Below are 20,079 nucleotides of genomic sequence, written 5' to 3'. Positions count from 1 at the left end.
CTTCCCTCCTGAAACAAGGGTGGGTAGGAACCAAAAATACCCGAGCAATAACCACAGTTACACAAGCAATAATTCAGTTTACATTTGTCTCGTAAAGGCTCTTTTTAGGCATTCCCATCGTTTATGTTAGATTAATGTCATTTTAGTTTGCTTGCTGTCTAAAAGTCTTAAATAACTTGGATGTGAAACTGTTTTCACACTGAACAAACATCCGGTTTCTAATAAGTTTTCAGTTGCTTTATCTTTAATAAAATGTAAATAATTGTTTTAACCAAGAATGTGAGCTGAATTTGGTATTTAATGCATTTTAGCCATTTGTACGGTGGCCGGGAAGTGCAAAACAATATTAAATATTAAACAACGATAGGTGTTTCCAAGTGTATCCGTCTGCGGCCTGCAAGACAGAGGCGTGGCGTATAGTAGGCGTGTCGAGCAGTGACGTCACTAATCGACACGCCCACTACATGACACGACAACGGTTCTTAAAGGGATATGAGCCCAATTAACTACTAATACAGTTTGAACGTTATTATAGCTGCTCAAAATTCATATTTGCCCTAATGAATCTATTCAAAAACGTACGACCAGTGCACGCTGACCACGTACGGACCAGTGGGAGCGTGCACGGACCATCTGAGCTCCACAGTGTGTTTCACTGGTCGCCCTGCTGCAGGACTTAATTAATATTAAAGTCGCAAATTATCCTACAAAAGCTGGCATTACTTCATACTCAGAAAAATGTATTTTCCATTAATCAATAGGGATCAATAAGGAAAGTTTTCTTTGACTCTCAGGAAAAAACAATCAGGACAATAACTAATGAGCTAAACAATAATAAATAGATAAGGTCAGCAGTTGTGTGTAAGAGCATAATTTGCAGATTTATTTGAAAAGGGGGGCCTATGTTGTAATATTATGAATGTGAAAGTAGTAAATTAAAAAAGTAAAAGAATGTCTAATGGCAGTAATTTTATTAATCCTTAATGGCTCCCATGCTTTCTCTCTTGACATCAACAGGCTCGTCGGCAGCATCAGCTAAACCTGGCCTCTGGAAAGCTGTGGGCCTCTCCAGTGGAGCTCAGTTGCTGGTTCTCTCTCTAACCTGTAACACCTCTTGGTCTTTATTTGGAATTCTGATGTGAGCATCTCCTTCCAAGGTCTTGGCCTTTTTGTGACAAGCATCAATTCATTTCTAATGCTTATGAACTATAAAATGTGTTTGTAGTGAAGCAGGAGATCTTATAACATTAATTTGTAATCTGTTACTTTATGTACATGTTTTTTTTTCATGTATTCATGTGAATGGCTCTGTGAAATGTAGAAAGAATATGGTCTAACAAAACAAAATATATAATAAAATATTGATTTCTTTATCTTTTGCATGTTTGTCCCACTAAAATGTTTCAGATCACCATAAAACTGTAAACATTAGACAAAGACAATATAAGTAAACACAAAATGCAGTTTTTAAATGAAGGTCTTTGTTATTGACAAATTCTCAACAAGAAATCACTAAAATAGAACCTGCCTGACAATGTAAAGTAATAGTGGGAGAGGCCCGCCGACCAAAATGACCCAAAAAGCACAACTAAAACTCATCCGAGAGGTCACAAAAGCCCCCAGAACAACACCCAAAGACCTGCAGAACTCACTGGACTCAGTTAAGGTCAATGTTCATGACTTTACAATAAGATAGACAAGGGGCGAAAATGTCCTCCATGTCAGAGTTCCAAGGCGAAAACCACTACTGAGCATAAAGAACATAAAAAGTCAAGTCAGTTTTTCCAAAAAACATCTAGATGATCTCCAAGACATTTTGGGAGAATATTCTGTGGACAAAAGAGACAAAAGTTAAAATTTTGGGAAGATACATGTCCCATTACCGTACAAACATGCAAAAGAATAAGAAATCCGGAATACTTTTTCACACAACTGTATTAGAGCCAGCCCTCTCCTCTGAGGGAAAGGGCTCTTTCCATTCTCTTTTTGAAAGCTCTGAGCTTCACTGCTGCGTCCTCAGGTAAGTTCTTCACTAACGCTTTTCAATTCACTGTCAAAAAAGAACAAATATTAAGTTTTTCAATTAGATGTTGCAATACTTATTGAAATATGTCTATCATCAATTCGTTACATAATAAACTTACCATGGTTCATACTGTATCCCTTTTTTGTATCTGACAATAGCCTCTTGCATTGGCATGTCATATTTTATAGCCAGGGTGTGAACTGTCACCTAGATATGATTGACATTAGTTTAGCTCATTAGCATTAGCTCTAAGAATTTTAACATTACACATCTGTATTGTTCCATTTCAACGTTCTTTCAACTAGAAGTCATGTGGTGTGAAAAGCCATTATGTACTATATTAAACACAGTGCCAATATTAAAGATTTTATTTAAACAAAAAAATCTTGTCATACTTCCGGTAAGAGCACATTGATGGTGAAGTCAACCCAGTCTTCTAGCCGTCTTGTTCTTGATGTCTCCCTGATGATCCCAAACAAAAATGAGACAGCCTCATCAAGTTGATCATCCTCAAAGTAAAGGGTTGGCCTCTCCTTCCTGTGTTCCCATGCTGAGACAAGATCCCCAGTTATGATAGCCTAGAAACAAATAGCAAAGGATGATTAAAGGATGGTGATGGTCAACATTGATAGTATGACCAAAATATTCAAATTTCCTTTTCTATTGAGAAAGACTTTCACTTTGAAATGTAACTACTCATATGGCAATTATCTCTTCATGCTGATATACTTACCTCAAGGTGTTTCCTTATTGAAGTGCTGCCCTTCATGCAGTTGATCAGCTCAGCACACTGAAGTTGCCGCACCCGCTGTGCTTCTTTTACCGCTTCCTGAAATTTAAAAATACATTTCTCACTAATAATCCTAAAAACTTTACGTCAATAATAAGTGGCTTCTCGCTAACCTCCAGCAGCTCAGGATTTTCCTCAGATTCACTTTTCTAAACGATAAAAATATTATTAATATCAACATTGATATAATGTATGCACTCTGTATGGAATGTGTAATGATCATGTCAGTCACTTACCAACTTAGTTTTTTTGGCATAGCAGTGGTCTGCAATTGTCCAAAGGTCCTGCTGACAAAGGGAGCAAGAATTTGGCCCTTATGTTAATTCATGGCCACCATGAATATCACTCAGTAATTACTGTGATGTCATTTGTTTTTACATTTGTCTCTTCAATAGGCTTTCTTTTCCTCTCCACTCTGAAGACAGGTAAGAAAGCCCATTCACCATTTCTATTCCCTCTTGGGTGAAATGGGCAAACCGTCTTCCATGCCTGAAGAAACATGATACCATTACAAAAATAGTCATAAAACTGTGAGGGTGACACTTTCAACTTGATAGAGAAACAATAGAACATAATAATTATGACAAGCCAAATGTGTTAGCCAATGCCCATCAACTGTCCGGTAATGCTTTTACAATAGGAAAAAATATTTTTTGGTCAATTACAGTACACAGGCTTTGGAATGAGCAACAAAGGTCATTGTCTGGCAGCCCTTACAGCAGGACTTATACACTGGCACCTTAACTAAACACACTTATCAAATAATCCAGTCTGGGGCCTCCCTTTAGTTGACCTGAGTCTGTGATCATGAGACTGACCATCTCTTTATGTCATTCTGTCTGTATTATTGTATTGTCTATCTGGGTGTGTTGTTCTTACTGTGTGTAATTGTTTTATAAGTACATCAACCTGTCAAGGGACACCAGATGGAAATTAGCCCTGGGCTACAATCTGATAACATATTTACATATCATGTATATGTTCATTAATGTGTTTTGTCCCTATCTCAAATATATATTTTGGAGAGGACATCAGTATGGTATCAGTATCAGGACATAAATATGCTATTCGCACAGGAAATACCAACTACCCAATGGCCAGACACTTTTTGGAGGCTCCATGGTCACTGGCGGCATGAGTGGCAGAGGAGGCAGCTGAGGCACTGGTGGTGTGAGTGGCAGAGGAGGCAGCTGAGGCACTGGTGGCAGGAGTGGCTGAGGAGGCAGCTGAGGCCCAGGCGGCATCAGGGGCAGAGGAGGCAGCTGAGGTGGCATGAGTGGCACGGGTAGCATCGGAGAAAGGTGAGGCACTGGCGGCATGAGTGGCTGAGGAGGCTCCATGGTCACTGGTGGCATGAGTGGCAGAGGAGGCAGCTGAGACTATGACTGCAGGGACGGAGGAGGCTGCAGTATTGATGGAGGAGAGAGAGAAACAAGCATATACTGTATTTAAACTGAAAATTGTGAGAAATGAAGGTGCATGTATGTTAAAATATAAAAAATATAAATAAATAAATATCTAAACAAAGGAATACCTAAGGTTACCACATTGCTGCAGGTGTTAAGATGCCTTATGAAGAAGTCCTGTGTGGTGACTGTGCGGCCACAATACAAGCAGTGGTGGTGTGGCGTTTTAACACAGCCACGCAGGCACCTGAATATTTTATAACCTGCAAACAAATACAAATTGCATTTAAAAACCATTTGTGCATGAAATTCTTATACAGTATATGTTCACTAATACAACATATATGCCACCATTGGTATGCCACCATTGGTATAAAGTACATATTTACAACACTGCAAACACATGCATGGAACTCTCTGGATTTGAAATTTAAACATACCTCCATGATGGACAGCTGCCCTTTCATGAGTTTGCACATGTGCAAAAATATTTGCATATTCACCATGTTTTTGACAAACTGCACATTGGTACTTTTCATTTTCACAAATCACTGGAGGTTTACCCCCAATGACAATAGTAGGGTGGAGCTGAAAGCAAACATAAACATAAATTTGAGCACACAACTCCATCAAAAACACAAAGGTCATGTAACCTCAGGATCCATTAACTATGGTCAAATCATTTCTGTTACTCCGACCAAAAAACATGTTGATGGCACACTCTCAGAAGAAACCCATACAAATTGCTTTCTCTGCACTTCTTTGTACATGTTGTTTAGTAAGCAGAGTCTGAGGCCAGTTCATTTGTTCAGGGTAATGTGCATTTATTGATTGAGAAACAGTAACTTTTATGGCTATAGCAAGTAGTGTTTGACTGTACAAACAACTTTAGCAAAACTAATGGTAAATCAGAAATGCCTGCGGACAAGCTGTCAATTAACTTATATGGCCAGTTCATGTCACCATCTAGGTGATAGTAATAATAATCAAATTTACCGGTATAATGCTAGAAATTATTCCCTTTTAAGTAGAATAAAACGAATATGATGTAACGTTATGTTGCTTATCAATATGGCTAATAACGTTCACTCCCTCTGAAACTTTTGAAACTCGTTCTCGTTCTCTTTATCCACTTATATTTTATAATGTAGATAAATATTACTTGCTATGACAATATAAATATAATACACTGACACTTACAGTCTGCATACGGTCCTTCATTCTTCTTATTTTTTTCTTGTTTTTTGGCGGGTGCCGGAACCAACGTTCAAGGTTAGTTAACTTCCTGTTTATTTTTTTTTTGTAGCTTTGGCGCATTTTACATCTCGCGTGGTTTAACGTGATTTCCCTCTATTTAGTGGGCGTGTCGAGTAGTGATGTCACTAAACGACACGCCCACTATTCGATACGCCTCTGTCTTGCAAGCCGCAGACAGACCCTACTCGGTGTTTCACCAAAATCGCTGATTAATCAGAATCTGTGACCACAGGGGGGCGATAGTGTACATTTTTCTGCATGGACATCTTAGAACACAAGCAAAGTCTTGAACACTTTTATTAAAAAAACACATTTCTGATAGCTATCTGAATGTGTGACTTTACTGTACCTGCATTATAATGAAGCCAGGCTTCAATAAAAGTGTTTTCAAGACTTTGCTCGTCTTCTAAGGCCTGGTGCACACATATGGATTTTTTTTTATCTTATGAGATTTTTCTATCTGTTTGAGACCTCACACGTGAAGATAAAAAACCTGCATTTTACACTGTTGATGGTACTGTGTGTGGTGGCTCCGATAATCTCATCCCAGAACAACACACACATAACAATGCTGTCCTGCAACCGATCTAGAATCTAGTCCTCCGAGGCGGACATCTCACGTGACCAAACGTGATGTAATAAAAAATGAAGAAGAACCATGGCAACAACCGGAAAACACCACACCCAGCATGTAAGAGGATATATCGGACAAGGGAATTATTGTGGCGCACAAACTTTAACCTTAACCACACGCTGCAGCAGGCTAATAATTGAAAATTTATATCCAAAACGCGTCACGTTAAACCACTTCACATGTCACGATGCTTTATTGCTTTACATCCATGTCACAATCTCATGAAACAGCCACTTACTTTGTTTGATGATGTTCCAGATGTGCAAGGATATAAAACAGTGCATTTAGATGATGTTAATTGTATATACAGTGACAACGATAACGGTTAATAGAAAATTTCTCCCCAAGCTCACCCTGCCTCCATGCTTCAGGCCCCAAACCAGACACAGGTGAGCATACCCATTAATAAAAATAACACACCCACAGTGCCACCCACAATCACCGGTGATGTCACCATGCTGTGCGCACATACATTTTATGGGAAAATAAATAAGGCAAAGCAAATTTATTTGTATAGCACATTTCATGTACAAGACAATTCAAAGTGATTTACACTTTCCATATTAACATGACAGCATCACACAGTTGCTGCAGGTTTGTCGGCTGCATCCATGATGAGAATCTCCCGTTCCACCACATCCCAAAGCTGCTCTACTGGACTGAGATCTGGTGGCTGTGGAGGCCGTTGGAGTCCAGTGAACTCATCGTCATGTTGTAGAAAGCAGGTGGAGATGATCTGAGCTTTGTGACATGGTGCATTATCCTGCTGGAAGTAGCATCAGAAGATGCTCCACTGTGGTCATAAAGGGATGGACATGGTCAGCAACAATACTCAGGTAGGCTGTGCTGGTTAAACCAGGCCACGTTGGTACTAAGGGGCCCAAAGTGGACCAAGAAAATCTCCCCCCACCATCACACCAGCAGCAGCCTGAAGCGTTGATCCAAGGCAGGATGGATCCACGTTTTCATGATGTTTCCAGCAGATTCTGAGCCGAGCATCTGAATGTGGAGCTGAAATGGAGACTCATCAGACCAGCAACGTTTCTCCATCTTCTATTGTCCAGTGTTGGTGAGTGTGTGTGAATTGTAGCCTCAGTTTCCTGTTCTTAGCTGGCAGGAGGCACCCGGTGTGTCTTCTGCCGCATCCTGGTCCAGACAACTGCTGCTCTGGATGTTTTCTCTTCTTCAGACCATCTCTGGAAACCCTGGAGATGGTTGTGGGTGGAAATCCCAGTAAATACTCAGACCAACAACCATGACATGTTCAAAGTCTCTTAAATCCTCTTTCTTCCTCATTCTGATGCTCAGGTTGAACTTCAGCAAGTCGTTTTCACCACGTCTCCATGGCTACATGCTGCCGTGTGATTGGCTGGTTAGAAATTTGTGTTAAACAGTTGAACATTTGGAGCTGATAAAGTGGAAAGTAAGACATGTTATTACATTTTTAGGCAACTAGATCCTATTTCTCTTGGTAAACTCCTCTTTCCCGTGTTTATTTCTTCCCGTTTCCATCAGATTTTACCATTTTGGACAAATGTTTGGCCCAATTTAACAAATGTATCAGAAGGTGTCATTTTCTAGGAAAAACGCATCATGTCACATTTTTCAGTTTGACATGTGAGTCTCTGCATTGCTTCACACAACTCATCAAATAAAAGCAGAACTGACTGAAGGCCATGAAACAGCAGCAAAGCTCCAGTTTTTAGATTTTATTGAATAAGATGCAACAAGAGCAAATTAATGTCTTTATAGTTTTAATCCCTGCAGTTACAATAAAAAACATGCACAAAAATACAAGGTGAACAGATGAGTTTGCAAGTTTCTAATAGACTGATGTGAACAAATTCTGAAGGTATAGAGTTCAGCCGCCCATGACCCTGAAATGGACTAAATATAATATAAAATTTATGTGTTGACATACAATATATGTGAAATATTTTTATGTTGGGATGCTGGCTTGTAAAAGGCTGGACTAAGTATTTGGTCAGAAAAACTGCAGCCTTCCAGGAAGCTTAGTCAACAATTGTTTATTGAATCCAACGGGTGCATTCGTGTGCAGATCTCTTTGTGTGGGTCCAGGTGTGTGTGGTTAACTGAAAGGACAAATGATACCATTTCCAGTTAGTTCAAAAAGCAGTTATTCTGGGTAACTATGAATATATAAGAGATAACAACAACTGACAATTGTGGAAGTAATTTTAATGCATATGGTAATCAATCATGTTTACTCATACAATAACCACAAGTGTAATTATTCTTTTACTTATAAAATGCATTTATTCATTTATTATTCTCAATTACATTTCATGATGTGTGTTTTTCTTCTGATATAGAACATTGACGTTATTATTCTCCTGCTGGGTCATTGAATTTGAGGTCAGGCTGACCACTCTCTCGGACTCCTGATGTGGGGGAAAGGTGAGACCGAGAGGCAGCTGATAGAAAACAGTTGTTTAGAAAATAACAGCCTGATTGGGCGAGAATGGCGTCTTTCAATCTCCCTTCTCCTATTATCAGTTTGAGAGACTGACCTTCAGCTGGAACCAGGTTGAATAAAACTGGTGTTAATGATGCAGCAAGGTAGAGTCTCTAAAGGGCCAGACCCAAAGCTATATGAGATCTCAATTACTGCAAACCATTTAAATGGAACTACACATATTAGTAGTAGCGTTTTGTGTGAACAAGGATAAGCTTCAAAGGATAAATAAAGCAACACTTACATCTTCATTCACGCACGCTTAACAGAAGTCACAGACGTAGCGCAGAACCGGCAAAACTCTCACGTGCTCTACTCTCCGAGCTCCGAGCTTGTGCAGTGCCCAGCAGTCGTTTGGGTGCGTTCCATTACCACATCTAGACAGCCAGAGGAGTCCGGGTGGGGACATTTGCACAAAATATGTCAGACAGATACAATAGATGTGCTGTATTGATAGAATTTCCAGTAATCAAACATAGCAACAAACGTCTCAATGCAAATATCAGCATGCCTTGTTGATATCTCCACATGGATGAAGGATCGCCACTTTAACATAAATCTGTCCAAGACCGAGCTTATTGTCTGTCCAGCCAATCTTTCCTTACAGCCACAGATAAGCGTGCAGCTTGACTCCATCACGCTTGTGCCTACGTCTTCTACCAGGAATCTTGGTGTCATGGTAGACAACCAGCTGACCTTTAAGGACCATGTTGCCTCGGTTGCTCGATCTTGCCGATTTTCTCTCTACAACATCAGGAGGACCAGACCCTACCTGACTGAACACACAGCAAAGCTCCTGGTCCAGGCTCTGGTCATTTCACGCATTGACTACTACAACTCCTTACTGGCTGGCCTGCCTGCATGCTCAGTTCAACCTCTGCAGATGATCCAGAACCCAGCAGCACGTCTGGTCTTCAACCAGCCCAAAAGAGCTCATGTCACTCCGCTGCTAATCGCTCTCCACTGGATTCCAGTTGCAGCGCATCAGATTCAAAGCTCTGCTTCTGGCTTACAAAACAATAACCCAAACGGCTCCGGTCTACCTCCACTCCTTAATCCAGAGCTACACTCCCTCTCCACAGTTACGCTCTGCCAGTGAAAGATGCCTAGTGCTCCCACCACAAGGTGGCACCACATCAGTAGCTAGACTCTTCTCCTCTGTTGTTCCCCGGTGGTGGAACCATCTACCAAACTCTGTCTGATCCGCAGAGTCCTTATCCACTTTTAAAAGCAAGCTAAAGACTCAGTTGTTTAAGGAGCATTTCCACACTTAGCTTAACTCTTTTACTCATTGGAATGAGTTAAAAAGATTTGTCCAGCTCTTTGGTTCAGCTCAGTACTGAAGAAGATGCATGCACTTATGCTTAAGATGATGTTGTGTGATGAAATCATAAGGAAAAAAAAGAAAGTCCTGCCTCTAGTGCTACATGATAGCACCTGCGTCCACCTGGACTCCCAGCAGTCTGAGTACCACTTAATGATGACGTCCCTTCTGGTTGGTTTCTGCTGGTGTTCTTACTCTCGTCTCGAAGTCGCTTTGGAGAAAAGCGTCTGACTGTAGAACAGAACAGAATGGAGTAGAAAACAGAAATTAAACATAAAGCATATATACACAACATGAGTTAGAAAAGGATTTCTTGTTGGGTTAAAAGTTTGAATCCAATCAAACTTTATAAAGCGCTTTTCGTGCCGAAGGCAACACAAAATGCTTTACATGATAAACATTCATGCATATTTCTGCTGAAGCATAATAAAAGCAAAACAAGCCTTTACATACATCAAAGTAGAATTACATAACAATAAATAAACACTCATTAAAATCTTTCACAGTCATATGCACACACATACATACACACACATACATCGAGCAGACCGCCTCATTCTGTACAAACATGACTAAGTTCTGTCTCCAAACTGAATGTAGGTATAAAATACTAAAAGTAATAAACATCTGGTCTGATGCTGCTGTGAGGAAACAATATCATGGGGATCCATCCACACCAGGAGCCAGTCCACCCATGTCCTACCGGGGCAACCACCCCCATCAGGGCAGACCGGGACCCACGCTACCGTCATAAGGGTGCAGTGCAGGGCCCCAGCCACCCAGACAAGGGTGATCACCGCGGCAACAACCCCCAGACGGAGCAGGCAAAATCCCCGGGGTGGAGGATCCCCATGAGGAAAACACTGGAATTAAAATGAAGATTAAATAACCTTAAGAAACAATAAGAACAGCTGCATGTATATACATGTATGCATGTATGTAAATACATGCACGTATTGATGCTTCGTGTGTGTGTGTGTGTATACATATACATAAGTATTTTCATGTAAGTATGTATACATATCAATGTATCTCCATGTCTTTATGTATGTATGCATGTGCATATGTATTAGGGATGGACCAATACCAATACTAGCATCGGAAATACTCGCTGTATTAGATCTTTCCTGATTGTATTTGCAGCAAGGAAATATCTACCTGGGGGAATAAACATTCCCCCCCAGGTTGCCAGAACAGACGAAGCTAAATTATGTCCATCTGCTTAGAACAGTTGAGGATGATCCCACACATTGGAGATCCTTACTCATGTCACTCATGGGAAGGGTTGCCACCATACAAATGATGATCGTACCTAAAGTCAATGATCTATTTTCATTTATTCCCATTAAACCTTCCTCCACCTGGTTCGAGTCATTGGGCTCATACATCACTAAATTTCTCTAGAAAGACAAACCACCACATATTAGTTTAGTGAATCCGAATTCTTTGTTGTAAGTTTTTTTTAAGTGTGAGGATGGTCCACACCCATAAGAGGGTGTTCAACCAATGGGCAGCCTTTGCAGTGCTGGGATCAGATGACCTAGGGGGCTGGTTCACTGTTTCCTTTCTGATTTCCTTTGTAAAAGTATCAAACATTTGTTAATACATCTGTACGTTCTCAAATGTTAGTCTTAAATGTCATTGTTAAAATACTGATATACATTCTAAAGAAACATTATCATCATTCAAACAAAGCAAATGTCATTAAAATGAACTATAAAGAATGGTGAGGAAAATTTCAGATCATGAAGGAATCAAACTTGTCAACCTTGTACCATAACGATGATCTGCATATCTAAATACCAATAGCTTATCAACAGCATATGAAAATATTTAAAATATTGACAGAATCTTTGTTCTCTACTGTATCTTAGATAAAGAAAGTCTGTCCTCTGCAGTGTTCTTCTGCTGAAGTGCCAAACCTTTAAAAGTTTATTTCCCGCAGGAATGTTAAGTTAAACAAGTCCTGGTGAAGGATCCCACCAGATGATCTCGTCTTTGCCCTGGTTGAGATATTAGACCTGTGGGTGTTAGCTTGTCAGCTTGGAAAAACAAACAAGTTTTGAGAGTAGAAGGTCCCAGGTCATCAGTTGAACATCCATCTGTGAAGCAGGGGAAAATTACTTTGTTTTAAGTATTTTCATGAAAGATTCAGTTTCAGTTTCAGTTTCAGTTTATTGAACATGGTTAGACATTTTGTTTACACTTTCACAATCAATATAAATCATAATAAAACTCCACCGGAGAATTATTAACGAAAAGCAGAAACAAATTACTATTTGAATGTCTAATAAGTCCAAAAGGAATAGGCTGAAGCCTCAGCTTATTATGCCCTCCCTTTAGTACATTTTTAACTTAAACAATATTAACAACTACCATCACCGAAGTCTCGCTTTCAGCTTACTAACAAGTTTATATAATATATACATCATAGCATTTCAGACAGCACCCCTATCCCACTCCACTGGGTTGACTCAAAATATTCATCCGTCTTTTTATGTTTGCATACAGCCTTCTGTCTCAATATAAGATTTTATAACATTTTCTTTAAACATTTTTTTAAACTGGATAATTGTTGTACAATCTTTTAATTCTTGTTCTAACTTATTCCATAAATTAACCCCCGCCGCAGAAATACAGTGTTTCTTTACATTAGTTCTTATATAAGGTTTATTAAACACTTCACTCCCTCGAAAATTGTAAACGTACTCTCTTTTTTTAAACAGTTCCTGGATGTGAATAGGCATCTTATTAGTCTTTATATGGTACATAAATTGTGCAATTTTGAAGTCAATCAGGTCCTTAAATTTGAGAGCTTTTAGATGAATAAAAAGCCGATTTGTATGTTCTCTATATGTTACTTTGTTAATAATTCTAATAGCTCTTTTTTGAATTATGCAAATAGGATTTAGATTTGTCTGGTACGTATTCCCCCATACCTCTAAACCATAGGTCATATAAGGAAGAACCAGAGCGCAGTACAGAAGATACAGATTTTTCTCGTTCAAGAACAATTTAACTTTGGAAATTATTGCTAGAGATTTACATATTTTAGCTTTGATATGGTTTATATGAGGTTTCCAACTAAGTTTATTTTGTATAATTATTCCAAGAAATTTCACTTCATTCACTTGTTCTATGTCATTATCATCAATTTTTAAGTTTCTATCGTCGTTAATGGCAAGATTTCCAAAAATTTGAAATTTGGTTTTATGAAGGTTTAAAGTTAATTTATTGAAATCAAGCCATTTCTTTAATACTATTAATTCTTTTTCAACAGTATCTAACAATGTTTTTAAGTTCTGACCGCAACAAAATATACTAGTGTCATCGGCAAATAGAATTAAATGAAGTTTTTTTGAGACTAAACAGATGTCATTAACATACAGGATAAACAACAGAGGACTCAGCACTGACCCCTGCGGGACCCCGCAAGTCACTGGCTGCAATTGGGAGTCAGAGCCGTTAAGGTGGACATATTGGGATCTATTGTCCAAAAAGCTACCTATCCAAGAAAGTGCAATACCTCTAATTCCATATTTGAACAATTTTTTTAACAATAATTTATGGTTAACAGTATCAAAAGCTTTAGTTAGATCCAGGTATACCCCAAGTACATATTGTTTATCTTCTATTGATTTTGAGATTTTTTCTATGAGATCCACTAGTGCTAATGTTGTCGTCCTTTTGGGCCTGAATCCATATTGTTGATCACTTAGTATGTTGTACCTTTCTACGAAACCATATAGCCTTTTATGAAATAACTTCTCCAGTATCTTAGAGAACTGTGATAATATAGAGATAGGTCTATAATTCGAAAATTCCTGCTTATCTCCAGCCTTATAGACAGGGATCACTTTTGCGACCTTCATTCCTTCTGGAAATATTCCTGACCTTAAGGACAGGTTAAAAATATAAGTGATTGGTTTAAGAATACATTCAATTATTTCTTTTAACACTGACATATCCAGTCCATTCCAGTCAGCAGACTTTTTTGACTTACATTTTTTAACAATTTTAAGTACTTCTTTTTCATCAGTAGCTTGGAGAAATATGGTCTTATCAGATTGAGGTATTTTCCTTAAAAAGTCGTCAGCTTGGGAAGGATCTACTATGTTTTTTGCCAAATTGGGTCCTATATTAGTAAAATAATCATTACATATATTAGCTATTTCCTTAGTCTGCTTAGCCATTTGATTATTTGTTTGGAATTGGATTGAGGTTTTGGTTTTCTGATTATCTTCTTTGATTAATTTATTTAAAATAGTCCAAGTATTTTTAATATTACTTCTATTTTTCTCAAGAGCAGCATTAAAGTAATTAATTTTACTTGCTCTCATGATACGTGTTAATCTATTCTTATAGGTTTTATAGGCACTCTCTGCCTCTGCTGTCCTTTTTTTCAAAAAAACTTAATATAATTTATTCTTTTTCTTACATGCTTTTAAAATAGCCTTCGTTAGCCAGGGCTTTTCCTCAAGTTTATTTTTCTTCTTCTTATAGGCTAGAGGACAGTGTTTATCATAGAGAGTGGTAAGTAAGTGGAGAAATTTTCCGTAAGCAATATTTACATTATCTATATAAACGTCATTCCAATTTTGTTTAATCAATTCTCTTTTGAATGCATCAATTGCCTCTTGTGTCCTAAGCCTGGTCACTTCAATGCTTTTATTTTCTTTGGGAGATTTATTTACCCTCTTAATTACTGTGAAGACTGGAAGATGATCAGATATGTCAGTGATTAGAAGTCCACTTGATATTTCATTTTCGATAACATTAGTAAATATATTGTCAATCAAAGTTGCACTTGTTTGTGTTATTCGAGTTGGTCTTGTTATTGATGGATACAAGCATAAACTATACATGGAATGGATAAACTCTGTAACAGCATTCTGTTCTTGAAAACTCAGCAGGTCAATGTTGAAATCTCCACAGACAAATAACATTTTCCTATTATTTGTGTCTTCATATAAATCGATCATTTTTTCTTGAAATGTATCAATACATGATCCTGGTTTCCGATATACACAACTTATTAGTACATTTTTTGACTTTTCAACTTCAATTTCTACAGTAACACACTCCATAACATGATCCAAAGCTAAACATTTATTACTAACAATTTTACTTGTCCAGTTCTGGTCCACATATAGTGCTACTCCACCACCTTTAGCAAAGTTCCTATTTTGAAAGAATGCATTATATCCTTCAATTTCATAGTGGGAAGACTGATCTTCACAGAGCCAGGTTTCTGAGATCGCTATAACAGAAAATGTATTTTTTGTTTGACGTAAACAGTTTAAGATCTGGGAAAAATTTGCATTTAGGTTTCTACTATTGAAATGTATAATAGACAATGAATCTTTGGTAAACAGATGAGCCTCAAATTGACTCTCTGTATAATAATTACAATCATTTTGCACTTTTGTATAGAAATTGTTCTCAGGATCAAGTTCATTTTGCATATCATACGGTTTATACTCTGTGTAGTCAAACGACTCAAACTGCAAGCTTTCATATTTAGAGTAGTTTTTGTCTGTCATTGCATTTGTAGTTGAGTTCAATTCATCTGTTTGTGTCATAAAGCCAATTTTCAGTTGATCACTTTTTGTTAGTTTCCTTCACGCTTTCCTTCTTTGTAGTCCTCATCTTGTTTGTCACTTATATTGTTCCAGTTCTTTGCAATCCTTAATGACTATCACTTTTACTTGTTCTGGTGGCCCATTCAACTTGATATGAATTCTGCAATTTCTTGTCCAAGTATCTTGAATTTTTCCTTCTTTCTTCAGAATCCTTGCTTCTCTTGCCATGTCGGCATTTCTCTTTGTAAGGTGTTCATTCACATAAACACCTGTGCCCTTTAATTTTCTTGCATTCCTAAGCACCTCCATTTTGTGCTTCCTGTTAGCAAAGCGAATGATGATGTTTGGCTTTTTGCTGTATTTTAGGGGCATAACATGGCAAGCAGGAATGTTTTTACTGTCTATTGTGATGGCTTTACTTCCAAAGAACTTGATTACCTGTTGTTCCGGTGTAAGCACATCAGGGTTGAGAGATGGATTTTTCAGATTTTCCTCTGTTCCACTTCCAGCAACAGTTTGTGCATAAGTGCGCTGTATTTCAAACCCTGATATCAGAAGATCATCCAGCCTTGCGTACTGTTCTAAATCTTCAATTCTTCTTTCCAGTAGGTTGATTTTCTTATCCTTTTCTTGTACCAGCATCTTTAATTGTTTAATTTCCTCCAACAGTTCCTTGAGGCCTCTTTGTTCAATTGCCACATTAGTTATTTCTTGTGACATGAAGTTCAGAGATTTCTTGATCTCTTCAATGTCTTCAGCCAATCTTTTATTGGCCATTGCATCCAAAATTTGCCAAAGTTAAGTATGCAACAAACCTTGTCTTGACTCTCTTCAATACTTGCGGAGCCCCAATTTGGCTTCGTAGCATTTATGTCCAAATATTCGAACGAGGTTCAAAATATTCGCTCACTGAAGTCTATGTTCTTTTAAACATTAAGGAATTACTGTAGTTGAGGCTGGATGCTGTCTTCATTTCTTGATTTAGTTCGGATTGTGGAGCTAAGACAAGTCACCACATCAGCACGGCAGCCATCTTGTAAACCTTGTAATCTTGTAAACCCGATGTGCAGAAGATTAATTCGGAAACTTCCCAGATACCGAGTTTATAAAAAGTTCAAACTTCCACTCCAAACTTTTAGTCACAAATGTGTTTAAATACCTTCAAAATGACTGACAACTCAAATTTAGGCTTGTACAATACAAATTCTCTGCAGAAGCCACTATACAGGACAGAGTGTTCAAGATGGGTTTAGCACCATCAAACATCTGCTCACATTGCACTAATAACACACCCAATGATTATTTGCATGCTTTATGGTCTTGCATGCCTTTTTATTTTTAGAAGCTTTTGCTTCAGGTACGTGAAGACCTTTCAACGTGGTTAAAGTGTAATATTACTGCACACCCCACACTGGGCCTACTTGGTGACCTGGGTGATACCAACATAGAAATGAACTCCGCATACATGGTCCTCACTGGGTGGCTGGGCTGCCCCGGCGTGGGCTGGGCGGTGAAGCCTGGGCCTTGGTGCTGGGGAACTGTCCTCATTTCAGTGGGTGGGGCGGCCTGCACTGGAGCAGGGGATATGGGGTGAGAGTGGGAGTTGAGGATATGGGTTTGAAGAAGTGGAACAGGTTGGGGGGTGGGGGATGCTCTGGCTGCAGCCTCTCTTTGCCGCCTCCTGTCTGGAAGCATTGCCATTACTGCAGTGAGCTGTCGCAGTTCTGCTCTGTGGGCCCTCTTGGTCTGCCTCTGATCCTTGGACTCATTTATCAATCTCAGCGGTGGATCTTTGACAGCCCAATTTCCACATGTGTACTGAGCTTGTTATAATTCTAGGATGAGAGAAGTAGCAACTCTAATTAATAGAAGGTTAAACGTTGACATTAAGAATACAATCATAGATCCAGAAGCAAGATTCATAATAGTTACAATATCTATTCAAAATGTTAAGTTATGTACTGCAAATGTGTATGGTCCAAATGTTGATGACCCATCATTTTTTCACTCCCTTTTCACCTCACTCAGTTATACCAGACCAACATAGTACCACAGGAAGTCATCAAGTCTAGCAATCCACAGAAAGTGTTAAACAGTATATGAAGGATTTTGGCCTTTGTGATGCTTGGCACTATCACCATCCCACCATGAGGTGGAGATTGGAGTAGGTGGGGGGAATCGATGGTGCCCTGGTTCCCAGGGTGGGTGCTTGGGTTAGTGCTACAGGGCTGCTGCTTAGGGCCCGGGTCTCTGGGTTTCCCTGGTCTGCCTCTAGCCTCCGTAGAGGTGTGGTCGCATTTGCACCATCTCACTCAGCACTCTTCATCACTGATCACTCCTTAAACCTCATACTCGGCATGCTGACACAGTCAATGAGTTGTCCAGTGAGTTTAAAAACTAAGAGACAATTTCTTTTTTTTCCCTGTGAGTTTGTATCTGGTTAGTGTGCTACTTTTGTGATATGTCTTTTTGATTTTGTTATTTAAAAAGTCTTAATGACTAGCAGCTCCGTTTTTCAGCCGTAGGAAATTTTCTGGTGTGTTCATGTACAGGTGTAACAGTTTGTTGCCTGGTTGAAAGTTTGGATTGAAGGGTTGTTGCCTTCTGTCTGTGGTGTTTTTGTCTCCTCTTCTAATAAATCAGAATATCAAGAGGAGCCTTACCCATAGGCCTCCCCTTGGCAGAGCAAATTTGTTAAGCCCGATACAGCAACCAGATTATCATTATGCTTGCTATGATGCTGGACAGGACAGGTTAAAAAAACAACAACCACAACAACAAAAAAAAAGTATAAACACACACAGCATACGAACTTCCCAATCGCACTCCCCAGCACCTCCCCCTCCCTCCCACCATGCTCTGTGGGAGACATCCCTGGCAGACCAGAGGGCAGTGAGCCCCAAATCCGGTCTCCACCTCCACCCCCAGCCACCCCCATCACCTCCCACCCAGACACAGAGGCGCATCCCCCAGGACAAAGAGTGTTCAAGATGGGTCTAACATCATCAAACATCTGCTTACATGTGCTGGTGTGCTGGCGCAGGGATGCATGGAAAACCTGCTGGATTGTGGCTCTTGAGGACCGACGTTGGCCACCCCTGCACTCAATGATTATTTACATGCTTTATGTTTTTGCACACCTTTTCAGAAGTTTTTGCTTCAGGTATGTGAAGACCTTGCAACGTGGTTAAAGTGTAATATTACTGCACTCTCCACACTGGGCAAACTCTGTGACCTGGGGCTGCCCCAGCATGGGCTGGGTGGTGAAGCCTGGGCCCTGGTGTTGGGGAACTGTCCACCATTGCTGCAGTGGTCTGTCTCAGTTCTGCTCTGTGGTGGCTGCTGGTTGACCGAGGCTTGGGCCCTCTCGGTCTGCCTCTGATCCTTGGACTCATTTATCAATCTCAGCGGTGGATCTTTGACAGCCCAGTTTCCACATGTGTACTGAGCTTGTTATAATTCTAGGATGAGAGAAGTAGCAACTCTAATTAATAGAAGGTTAAACGTTGACATTAAGAATACAATCATAGATCCAGAAGCAAGATTCATAATAGTTACAATATCTATTCAAAATGTTAAGTTATGTACTGCAAATATATATGGTCCAAATGTTGATGACCCGTCCTTTTTTCACTCCCTTTTCACCTCACTCAGTTATACCAGACCAACATAGTACCACAGGAAGTCATCAAGTCTAGCAATCCACAGAAAGTGTTAAACAGTATATGAAGGATTTTGGCCTTTGTGATTCTTGGCACTATCACCATCCCACCATGAGGTGGAGATTGGAGTAGGCGGGGGGAATCGATGGTGCCCTGGTTCCCAGGGTGGGTGCTTGGGTTAGTGCTACAGGGCTGCTGCTTAGGGCCCGGGTCTCTGGGTTTCCCTGGTCTGCCTCTAGCCTCTGTAGAGGTGTGGTCGCATTTGCACCATCTCACTCAGCACTCTTCATCACTGATCACTCCTTAAACCTCATACTCGGCATGCTGACACAGTCAATGAGTTGTCCAGTGAGTTTAAAAACTAAGAGACAATTTCTTTTTTTTCCCTGTGAGTTTGTATCTGGTTAGTGTGCTACTTTTGTGATATGTCTTTTTGATTTTGTTATTTAAAAAGTCTTAATGACTAGCAGCTCCGTTTTTCAGCCGTAGGAAATTTTCTGGTGTGTTCATGTACAGGTGTAACAGTTTGTTGCCTGGTTGAAAGTTTGGATTGAAGGGTTGTTGCCTTCTGTCTGTGGTGTTTTTGTCTCCTCTTCTAATAAATCAGAATATCAAGAGGAGCCTTACCCATAGGCCTCCCCTTGGCAGAGCAAATTTGTTAAGCCCGATACAGCAACCAGATTATCATTATGCTTGCTATGATGCTGGACAGGACAGGTTAAAAAAACAACAACAACAACAACAAAAAAAAAGTATAAACACACACACAGCATAAGAACTTCCCAATCGCACTCCCCAGCACCTCCCCCTCCCTCCCACCATGCTCTGTGGGAGACATCCCTGGCAGACCAGAGGGCAGTGAGCCCCAAATCCGGTCTCCACCTCCACCCCCAGCCACCCCCATCACCTCCCACCCAGACAC

At 39.7% G+C, this 20,079-nt stretch overlaps 3 protein-coding genes across 5 annotated transcripts; all 3 read right to left on the bottom strand.

Annotated features, from left to right (window-relative positions):
• LOC121641647 (gastrula zinc finger protein XlCGF8.2DB-like) overlaps positions 1–20,079 on the bottom strand; it is a 399,458-nt gene that overhangs the window by 332,527 nt on the left and 46,852 nt on the right.
• Positions 1,462–5,659, bottom strand: LOC121641691. Its single transcript, XM_041987977.1, has 5 exons — positions 5,423–5,659; positions 4,663–4,810; positions 4,351–4,485; positions 3,964–4,219; positions 1,462–1,714 (listed from the first exon to the last, which is right to left on the bottom strand). The coding sequence occupies exons 1-5, from the start codon at positions 5,537–5,539 to the stop codon at positions 1,675–1,677; spliced, it is 696 nt and encodes a 231-aa protein (XP_041843911.1). The 5' UTR covers positions 5,540–5,659; the 3' UTR covers positions 1,462–1,674.
• LOC121641692 lies at positions 1,721–3,923 on the bottom strand. 4 transcript variants are annotated; one of them, XR_006010754.1, is made up of 8 exons: positions 3,195–3,923; positions 3,053–3,103; positions 2,930–2,965; positions 2,760–2,855; positions 2,422–2,604; positions 2,145–2,233; positions 1,921–2,050; positions 1,721–1,829 (listed from the first exon to the last, which is right to left on the bottom strand). XR_006010754.1 is itself a non-coding variant. In XM_041987978.1 (7 exons), exons 1-7 carry the CDS (start codon positions 3,387–3,389, stop codon positions 2,017–2,019), a joined length of 684 nt encoding a protein of 227 aa, XP_041843912.1. In that variant the 5' UTR covers positions 3,390–3,923; the 3' UTR covers positions 1,721–2,016. The 4 variants fall into 4 exon arrangements, 2 of the variants coding, with proteins under 2 accessions (XP_041843912.1, XP_041843913.1); XR_006010755.1 differs by having other exon boundaries at positions 1,934–2,050; XM_041987978.1 differs by having other exon boundaries at positions 1,721–2,050.

The sequence above is a fragment of the Melanotaenia boesemani genome, chromosome 6 (assembly GCF_017639745.1).
Source record: "Melanotaenia boesemani isolate fMelBoe1 chromosome 6, fMelBoe1.pri, whole genome shotgun sequence".
NCBI lineage: Eukaryota > Metazoa > Chordata > Actinopteri > Atheriniformes > Melanotaeniidae > Melanotaenia > Melanotaenia boesemani.
This window is presented reverse-complemented; position numbering and strand designations above follow the sequence as displayed.

Bases quoted from the DNA above. Each gene is read 5' to 3' on its own strand.
- LOC121641692 (XM_041987978.1), bottom strand. From the start codon at position 3,389: ATGTTCTATTGTTTCTCTATCAAGTTGAAAGTGTCACCCTCACAGTTT. The intron at 2,856-2,929 runs GTTAGCGAGAAG...TTTAAATTTCAG, and splicing joins AAAATCCTGAGCTGCTGGAG to GAAGCGGTAAAAGAAGCACA. The intron at 2,051-2,144 runs GTAAGTTTATTA...CTTTTTTGACAG, and splicing joins GGGATACAGTATGAACCATG to TGAATTGAAAAGCGTTAGTG.
- LOC121641691 (XM_041987977.1), bottom strand. From the start codon at position 5,539: ATGCGCCAAAGCTACAAAAAAAAAATAAACAGGAAGTTAACTAACCTT. The intron at 4,811-5,422 runs GTAAGTGTCAGT...GTTTGCTTTCAG, and splicing joins TGAAGGACCGTATGCAGACT to CTCCACCCTACTATTGTCAT. The intron at 4,486-4,662 runs GTATGTTTAAAT...ATTTGTTTGCAG, and splicing joins GGCAGCTGTCCATCATGGAG to GTTATAAAATATTCAGGTGC.